The sequence below is a fragment of the Magnolia sinica genome, chromosome 3 (assembly GCF_029962835.1).
Source record: "Magnolia sinica isolate HGM2019 chromosome 3, MsV1, whole genome shotgun sequence".
Taxonomy (NCBI): Eukaryota; Viridiplantae; Streptophyta; class Magnoliopsida; order Magnoliales; family Magnoliaceae; genus Magnolia; species Magnolia sinica.
In genome coordinates, this window is record NC_080575.1 from 97,936,044 (window position 1) to 97,946,180 (window position 10,137).

Consider the following 10,137-nt stretch of genomic DNA (forward strand, 5'->3'; position numbering starts at 1 on the left):
GGAAATAGATAGCCCAGCTCAACGCTGGTTTCTTGTTGTGTTTTTACCTTCAATAGAATTATCTCTACTGGATTTCTCTCAATCTAATCTTCCACCATCTGTATAACTGGGGTGGAGGGCAGAACCACCCGGGCCAGACGATTGGTTAAGAAATGGATGATCCATGTTGATTACAGCGGAAAAGATTTTAAAAGATTCAAAATGCAATTTGGCTAGTTCTGAAATTGCAAAAAATTGCAGCCCGACTGAGGTAAAGCAGATGGCAACTTAAGGCTAAGGCCTGTTTGGGTGATGGCCTCATTTCATTTAATTTGAGTCCCTAACCATTGTGTATTTTTATATGCATGAAACCCAGAAACTAATTTCCACAAAAATGAGTTTGAAGTAGCACAAGCTTTAACATGTACCAATGCACGGCATATGCGAGTGATCCAGACCATCCATTAAGTGAATCATGGTGCCAGACTGCAAGCCTTAAAAGAAATTTCATCCACTATAGGGTGGGCCAGGTGAATAAATTAATGTGATCAATCCAAGAACCTCTTGGTTGGTTACCAACAAGCACTGAATGATCTCTCATGTGGAAAAATCATTTTAAATGAAAGAGGATTGTCACACAAACAGGTCGTTACGGTATTTTGCAATTTCAAAGGGTTAATTGAAATTAATGTGAAACACAAACTAACATAAAAGGGATTATATTTCGAAGCACTTTGCTGTACTTTACAAAAAAATTCCCAGAACTCTATTGCAGCAAAAACTTTTGATTTTTTTTCCATGCCGCCCATCATGATCGCTAGTTTCCATTCATCTATTTATCTCACTTTGCAACTCCTCCATACCTATAATCTGGCATTTTGTAGAGTATCCAAGCTGTTCCATTTCCTCACTTTGAAACTCCTCCATGCCTATAATCTGGCATTTTGGAGAGTATCCAAGCTGTTCCATTTCCCAACTCAGCTTCGAAGCAACTCTTTCATGGCACGGAACATACTCCTGTAATCAAAAGACGAAGAATTTTTCCATGGTCAGTTTTACCTCTCCGACAAGAAGTATACATGATGAACATATACATTTATGTACATGTATATATGCGGTCAAATGCATAAATACAAACATATTGGTAGTGTGTTTATGCAAGAGTGACTGCGCAGGTGAAAGTGCATAGTTGAAGAATTTCAAAGATTAAGAGTCTTTCATTTGACGAGTATTTGATAACTTTAGGGTGCATTTGGTAACACCGCCAGAAGCCAAAATAGAAGCTGTTCTAAAGGGTAGAATGGCTTCTATTTTGAAAGAGAAGTTAGCAATCACACCCTTAGGTCCTGTTTGAAATGCTGTAAAATGCAGATGGGAGTGCAATATTCCACCCAGCGTGAGAATTGGATGACTGCGGATTGCATCATTGTCATTCATGTTAATATCCAGAACTCCTTCAGGACACCACTTTTTTTTTTTTTCTTTTTTCTTTTTTCTTTTCTTTTTTCTTTTTTTTTTTTCTTTTTTTTTTTTTCTTTTGAGAAGGAAAAGGAGTTTAGAGAGAATTACCCTCTAATTCTAATCTTATTAATAATAAATCAAAAACATATTATATGGTATTTAAAGGAGTAATGGGTCTACATACGCACACACTCACGCTTCAGCAATTCCATTTGAGATGCATTCTGTAGACAGAAATATTTAGTCCCCACCTGCCATATTTCGCAGGTTGCACTCCATTCCCATGGAATGTGAATGGTTTTGAAGCACATTCAAATCCATTCTTATTCTTGGGGTTTAGATAGGCCGTTAGCAAGTACAACACTTCTCAATGATAAAAGATTTTATGGTTATGATTTGTTTATCTCCCCTCAAAGTTGGCCAGCTACCGAGAAAACAGTTGAAATATCTTCAGGAAACTATAAGAGATGCAACTAAGACAAATGCAGAGATCTTTTGAGGCATTGAGGGCTGATGATCTGATTCGAAGACCTTTCCGATGAAAGGAAGCACATGACTTTGATTATATCAATAGAAATTTTACAAATTTCATGGTATGAATGGAAGCAGGTGACGTGAATTGCTTTCTCAAAGGTTTGAATATGGGAACACCATGGGTGATTTTGTTCTAGGAACAGAACAAGAAACAAATGATAATGGAATTTGTGCCATTCTTTTCAAGAAATTATCAATAGCCATATGATTTATTATTGTTTTGTTTGTGATATCATGATTTAGAACACCCAAATAGAAACGCCTCATTCAGTTTCTGTAAGTACTTAGTAATCTGAGAGTGACAGATGCTCACTGACTAGAGACATGCAAGAGTTACTTATTGTAGGATATGATATCTGACACCAGATGATCGCACCAGCATGTGTAATGTGGCATGGGTTTGCAATATCTGGGTCATACATCTGGTCTTCTGGTGTTGTCCCACTGTTTATATGCCGTGGCCTGAAAAACATGCCAGGTCAATCTGGTCATCAGGTTGGCCACATGCTCTATGGAAAAATGATGATTAAAAAAGATTGTCCAACAGCTTACATGGGCAAGTATGTTGATGCCTCCTGATTATTGGGCCACAGAACACTTATAGTGGGTCGCATCTGATGAACAGCTTGGATCTCACACAAGTGGAAACTAGGATTCGGAATTCTACTCTAATGAGTAATGATAGCTGGGCGTTGTTATGTATGTGTAGAAAATTATCTGGCAGTGACTGAAAAAACCTTTCATTAAGTTAGAATGTTTATCACTCGTAGTAGGATTGAAGTTCATTCATCTCTACAGAACCAAAAAGATAAAGAAAAAGAAAACCCTTCTTTTAAAGTTTCCAATAGAAGCTAACGAAAGATTATGGAACTGCAGATATTTCATAGCAAGCAATTCCTTCAATAACTCCATGTCAGAAGAAACAGAGAAGGATTTCAATAAAGCCATTGCAAATGTCACCGATGAATCGGAAATAGTAAGAAGTTCGGCTGAAACATTATCATTTGTTACAGTCATGAGGTTGGAGACATGATCTTTGAGAAAGTTCCATTACCCATTGTTTATAATAGCATATATGTCAACATTTTGTAAGGAATTTGGGGAACTAGCCATATACATGAGCTATCAAGCCGATGGAGATTTCAGAAATGTTACCTCTAACTTCTTCACTAACTCTTTTGGCGTTGGGGCAGATACAATGATATGGCGCGCGCTTGGGGGGCTAATGAATCCTTCCTCTACAGCTTTGTCAATGAAAGATAGCAAAGAATTGTAGTATCCATCCACATTCAACAACCCCACCTGCAATACTCAGCAAATTCACTAGATTAAGTAACTCTACAATGTGGATCCTTAGCAGGTGGATTTAACAAATTTCAAGGAGAGCTCACTGCTAAAAATAAAATTAAAAATTAAAAATTAAAAAAATTAAAAAAAATTAAAAATTAATAATAAGAAGAGGAAGCAAATGAAGGTGTTTTTGGGTACTCATTTGAATTGAATTGTAATAACTCAATTCAAATCAAGAGAAAATGACTCATGTGGAGCTAGCCCCACTCTGTTCATAAATAACAAAGGATTCACCCCACAATTCTTGTTACAGTCATTTCGAATCCAACTTGAAATTAATGGATTGCAATTATGAATTGAATGGTGCCACACCCACTTGTCATTTCCTTTGTGTTGAATCGACTCGTTGCAATTCAATTCAATTGAGCATCCAAATGCACCCAAAGGACTGCATAATATTTATTCGGCGTAGCAACCACAAATCATGGGGTGTGTATCAAGCTGCGACTAAATCAACAGCGTGGATGCAAGTCAACTGTCTGTGCGAACATCAGATTCGTGATGGTGGGCCTTACCGGTTTGTCATGTATGCCTAGTTGAGCCCAAGTTATCACTTCAAGCAGCTCTTCAAGAGTCCCATAACCACCTGTATTAAGACCATACAAGTTCTTTAGTCTATAAACTCCAACCCAATCAGTGGTGCTAAAACAGAAAAGGCTTTTCTACTAAAGATTAGCTCAAACAGCTTGTGTAAGTAATTTTTGCAGCTAATGCTGCATAAAATGACTAATTCACCCTTCAACCTCTCACCAATGAATAGTGCAGTCTACATTGGCTCATGGGTAAAATGGTAAAATGGTCACTCAACCCCACATCCAGTAATGCATTAGAACTTTTTATTTGCACCCAACAACCTTTCTTTTCTACTTTTGGTAGAGAACCGTACAAGCTTTTACTGTTTCATTGATAAAAGTAGAAAGGAATGGTTTAACTATAAAAAATGTGGGTTTAAATAGCAGCTCCCCTGTGGGAATATACATATATTTTAGCAGATGAACTTAGTTTTTCTTTATAGGGTAATTTGAGAGTACACTTCTGTCACTGTATATGGGAATTTTTTATTTTTATTTTTTTTTAAATAACAAAAAAAGGGCTGAAAACAGAGAGGCAGGCCTTCTCAAGGGCCTAAACTTCAGTGTCAGATGTTGAAGGGTTAGGAAGTATTCAAGGGTTGCTCTCTAATCATGGGTCTTGGGGTCTGTGAGAGGACCAACTTCAAATTTCAAAGTTCCAACTCACTGTGATAATTTTGGACTGGAATTTGGAACAGTTGCTTTCAGAGTCTCTGTCTGTTTTTGGCTGGAAGCTTTAGTCCATGCAATAACCATGTATGCAAGACCAAAATATCACGTTATTTTGAATTTCTCCCGATAAATTGGAAGATTTTCCAGCATCCATATGGGCTTTAAAAAAAGAAAAAAAAGAAGGGTGGAAAAATCAATTTAGACGAAAATATGTGGTTTTTTGTGCTTTTTGAATGATCCTCTTTTTCCCTGGACTTGGGGATGAGTTGGAAAAAATAAAAAGGAAATAAAAGAAAAGGATTGAAGGCTATGGTGGAGTGCTGTTCTAGCAATGCAAAGCATGATTTGAGGATATTGTTTTAAATGTTGTAAGATGATATAGTAATTTTGTAAAGAATGTAGACATCGCTTTTTCTCTCTCTTTCTTTCTCTCTCTCTTTCTATTTTTTTTTTTTTTTTACCTTTAACTGAGAATGCAACAAAAAGTACTCTTATTTTCTTTCTTCCTTCCTTCCTTTCTTCCTTTCTTGATTTGGGTTAAAGGTGGTCTGGTTTTTTATCAAGTCAAAAAGGAAAAAAAAATCCAATGAAGAGCTTCCATTCCTTTGTTTTGAAGAATCAAGACATGGGTTCTTTCATTTTGACCAACTTACTTTAAAAAAGAAAAGATAAAGAAAAGAAAGCATGTTTTTACAAGGATTCTGTCTCTCTTTCTCTGAACTTATAAGGGTGCTTGTATCAGCAATCAAAAAAATAGGACTTGGGTCTTCTTTATTATTATCTTTTTAATGCATTAGAGGTGGGGCAGTGCAATATTGTTGGGTGAGGATTTGCAGTAAGATTACACAAACCAGGCAAGGCAATAAAGGCATCAGACTGTCTAGCCATCTCTGCCTTTCTTTGGTGCATATCTGCTACTGCTTTCACTTCCCCCACTGTCTCCCCAGTTATCTGTAATCACAAAATAGAAATTATAAAACAGAAAAAGATAGAGAGAGAGAGAAGTCAGGTTGGTCAACGGTCATTAGTCATTGGTCAGAGAGAGTTCTTCTGAATTTGTAGTCCGCAGACTACAGAAGTAATCCGTAGACAGCAAGTTGGGTCCACAGACGATCATGGCCGTTGATCTATGGACATTGGACAGATAAGTTCATTATAGTCATGTCGAGTTTGGAGAGTGTTGAGTCCTTTGTTTTTTCCACAGACAGGGGGACTATTCATGGCCTGTCCATTATGTGGGGCCCACCCATGAGGTGGTTGTTCTTGTTCAACTCATTCCCACGTACCAGCTGGCGGTCCAGGATTTCATCTCAGTGGCTCGAGGACAACCCGCCTTTTTACACTGCTTTTCTTGTGGGGAGGCAACGTGGCAGTGCAGGACTGCAGGAAGCAATGATGAGTGCTGCAGTGGCTGTGAACTCAATCCATTTGTTCAAAATCGGCAATTCCTCGGCGACTAATTATAATTACTTTTCTATCCATCGCATTACTCCTGTGTTTGTTTTGCACAACTTGGAAAAGTATGGTGACCCTTCAACCGTACATCTGGCATAGTCTTATCCATTCCAGTCTGTCCAAATCGCTGACCGAACTGTGGATAGAGTATTATCTTAAAATTTCACATGTCATTTTCCTGAGAATTTGGACCACTCATTATTGTGCTTCTAACCATCCATCTGGTAGACATTAATTGGATGGCCGTTAGGATTTTATTATGAGTGTGATTTTATAGATAAGATCCATGTACTACGGGACCCACAATTTGGATGGTCTGGATAACCGTATATCAGTTCCAAATGTGAGAAGCACGAGTCACCAACCCTTTTTTAATTATGTAAAACTAACATTGCAGTTTGTCCACATCAGGAAAGTGGGTAATGCCTTACCCAATTATTTATAAAAAAAATTTAAAAAAAATAAAAAAAGGAGGAATGTCATCCCAGGGAATCATTTAGTACTCTGGTAGTGTATGGAACTTGATACGCATGAGCTGAGAATTTATAAGAATAACTCGTGATAAACCGGCTAAATTGTGCAACTCACTTAACACTAAGTAAAACACCAAAAATTAGATTGGTTGAATAATCCTAATCTCCGATCTTGTTTCTTGAAATAGGGCCATTAGATATTTCTCATTTTAACCGTCCAATAAAAGTTACAGTGGGATAATCAAATAGACTGAACTGTTGGTCCATGCTGCATCCAAAGTCGAACCCAGAATTTGAATTACTTGTACGCCACGTTTGAATTACCAAATAATTTCTAGATCCTGCATATCATCCATCACACTACACCAGAGTATCATACACCCTTGTAGAGTATTGGCATGCTTTATCAGTATTCCATTATGAGATTCGACAAACCACACATTTGTACTATTTCCATTTTCAGATGTGAAGATGGTGTCAACACTCAAAATTGAAAATTGGTGTACAAAACCAACCAGGTGGGTGTACGTATCAACTTTCTAATAAAATATAAAAACTAAAAAATGAAGAACAACCCAAATAACAAAGTGGGGGAAATGTAGCTATCTGAAAAAATAGACAGAAAGAACGAATATGATAGTTTTCTATTTTTTTTCATTTGAAAATGATTTTTAATAAAAATAGCTTTACTGAAATCAGAAAACAAAGTGACAAGCATCAAAACCAATTCAAAGTGGGACCCAAATGAGAATAGTAGATATCCAAACAAAATGTGCAGATACCCAAACACCAACCGTAGAAAATTGGATTAGAAAAATAAAGGCAGCAGCAAAAACAAGTTTTTTCTTTTTATTTTAAAATGATTTTACATGAAAAGCTTTAAGACTTTTAGTTATAGCAGACATACCTCTCGAGGCATGAGCGTCTTGGGAATGACTCTGCAGACAGACAGGAACATGACAAAAATCAGTTCATGAAGGAAAAAAAAAAACCCAAATCCCACCAACCTTTCTCTCTCTCTCTACTCACCCAATAACATGGCGACCACCATGAAAAACAGCTTGTGAAACTAAGCCCATCAGACCAATACTGCCTCCTCCATATACCAAATCAATGTTCCTTGACACCTGCAACAAACCAAACATCTCAGCTGAAGAGAGAACCAGAAAATGACATTTACATCCTCTCTATTCATTCCAATCCAATGATTGAAATGCTCTTTATCCGAACAGAAAAGGCGTGTACGTAGAAAAAGGGGGTGTACATATCAGCTCCACCAAAAAAAAAAAAAAAACATGATAGACTTTAGGGAAACATACCTTCAAAGTAAATTCATTTCACAGAGAAAACAGTGCCCATCAAAATACAGTTACAGTCAAAAGGGGGTGAAATAAACAACTCCAAGATGTACTCTACCATACCCATTTCTTGTATGTATCTGTGCAGAATAGATTCCAGTTCTGAAGAAGAGTACACCTTAGAAGTGCATTTAAAGAGTGTCATTGGAAGAGAATGGGAAGGATTGGATGGTCTGGATTACATGAAGATGTGGAATATTTGATGGTCCAGATCTTTAGAAACTTGTTGTAATAATGGTTAAGATGATGAAGAACTGAAGAGAGAATTTGGTAATACAAGTCTAGAAACTGGGTATTGATATGTATATCTTTTCAAAAGAGAGAGACCATGAAAAATCAACAAACAAAAACCCATTTGTAATAAGGAATTTTGAAGTGAAACCCATGAGAGAAAATCAGAAACTAATAAGAGATTAAAAAGAAAAAGAAAACAAACCCAACATGGAAGATCAACTTCTACCAAGAACTCAAGAGAAAATCCAATAAAAGATTAAATAATAATGAAACAATTCGTAAGAACCCAAGATTAAAAAATTTAGAAAAACCCATGAAATCATTCTCCTTTGAGAGAGAGAAAGAGAGAGAGCATGGTACCAGCTCCTTGCCAAGCTCTATAGCAGCATCTTGGTAGCTGCTCTTCTTTCCTTGGCTACTCCCACAGAATACACAAATCCTCTTGAATTTCGACTCCTTCATTTCCTTCTCCCTCTCCATCTCTCTCTCTCTCTCTCTCTCTCTCTTTGCACCACGATACAAATATCACACCTGGCTCACTAGTGCCTACGCGTGCGTATTTAACAAAAACTACGCACGTGCGCATGTTCGCACGCTCAGCCGCCCACATGGTTGGGTTCTCGTACATGCTTGCGCGTGCCAAACTCTCCCTCCCATAATTCTTTTTTCAGAAAAAAAATTCAGATTTTCTACTCTATTTTCTCCCTTCCCACCGATGGAAATCCTCTCCAACACACGTTCTATTCATGAACCGTACCAGCTTCGTGTGGCACACGTTTGTAGTGTGTAAAATCCGCTCCGTCTATTAAGAGGGTCTTCTCATGTTCACTGTCTATGAAAAAAATTAGCCCAATCCAAAACTCAAGTGGGCCACTTCTCAGAAACAATGTAAGTCACACCTAAAACATTTAAGTTTGACCGTGTGTGTGGCCTTCCTGACCTTTGGATCATGCTGATTTTATAAGTATCTATTAATATTAGTGAGGCTCGTCTTATGAACGGTTTAGATTAACATATAAACACCACGGAATCATGTCCCCTCCGCAATCCTGCTTGGCAGCCTCTCTATTTTACTTTTTCCTATTTTCTTATTTTACTTTTTAATCTCACGCATGTGGATTCCATTAATTGAGTAACCCCTCCACTACAGTCGAAATGCTTGATGCGCCTACCATGATGCATGTGCTTTATCCACACCGTACATCTATTTTATATTATTATTTAAGGGCATAATTCCAAAAATGAGTCATATGCAAATTTCAAGTGGACCGTACCATAAGAAAACAGTGGTGATTGGACGCTCACCATTAAAAGCTTCCTATGACCCATTGTAATATTTATTTATATTACAACCGGTTGATTAGGTCACACAGACATAAATGAAGCTAAAACACTAATATCATTTTATCCAAAATTTGAGTGGCTCCGTGTTTTTATTTTTTTACTATGGCGGTTGAATCAACATTATTTCCTGCGGTTTAGTGGTCCACTAAATATTTGCATCTGCTTAATTTTCAAGACAATACACTAAAATCATATGCTTCACTGTGGGGCCCATAACACCCCGTATGACACATGAGTAGGTGGGATCACTTTGTTATGCGTGATACATCCACTCCGTCCATTGTTTGCAATGAGGCCAAATATCTGCTTCAAAATAAATAAATGCATACGAGGCTTCGCCAGGGATACTGTAAACTCACATATAAAACCGAAACGTGGTCTCTTAAGTTCGTCGAGCTGATTTTATTTAGACCAATCCTCTGTCATCTGATGTGGACCCTGATGTATGTATTTTTTCTGCTCTGATCATCCATTTTACCCGGTAATTTTATAGCTTGAGCCTTAAAATTAAATATATCTAAAACCCAAGTGGATCACGCCACAAGAAATATCATGGGGCCACAAAAGTTTTGGATCAAAATGATATTTGTGTCTTCCCTTTATTCATTATAAGAAGGTTAGATGACAAATACATAACATTGTGCACCCTAGGAGATTTTGAACTCAACTAGTAAATTGATGTCAAAAAAAATGGACGGAGGGCAT

The 10,137-nt window shown here is 37.3% G+C and overlaps 1 protein-coding gene across 1 annotated transcript; it reads right to left on the reverse strand.

Moving 5' to 3' along the window:
• Positions 1-682: 682 nt before the first annotated feature.
• On the reverse strand, positions 683-8,626 carry LOC131240360 (cytokinin riboside 5'-monophosphate phosphoribohydrolase LOG1-like). Its single transcript, XM_058238530.1, has 7 exons — positions 8,449-8,626; positions 7,526-7,623; positions 7,404-7,434; positions 5,420-5,519; positions 3,840-3,910; positions 3,130-3,276; positions 683-996 (listed from the first exon to the last, which is right to left on the reverse strand). The coding sequence occupies exons 1-7, from the start codon at positions 8,566-8,568 to the stop codon at positions 808-810; spliced, it is 756 nt and encodes a 251-aa protein (XP_058094513.1). The 5' UTR covers positions 8,569-8,626; the 3' UTR covers positions 683-807.
• Between the last annotated feature and the right edge of the window lie 1,511 nt (positions 8,627-10,137).

Coding starts and splice junctions, on each gene's coding strand:
- LOC131240360 (XM_058238530.1), bottom strand. CDS start 8,568: ATGGAGAGGGAGAAGGAAATGAAGGAGTCGAAATTCAAGAGGATTTGT. Junction 3,911..5,419: donor TGCCTTTATTGCCTTGCCTG/GTTTGTGTAATC, acceptor GTCTTAATACAG/GTGGTTATGGGACTCTTGAA. Junction 3,277..3,839: donor TAGGCATACATGACAAACCG/GTAAGGCCCACC, acceptor TGAGTATTGCAG/GTGGGGTTGTTGAATGTGGA.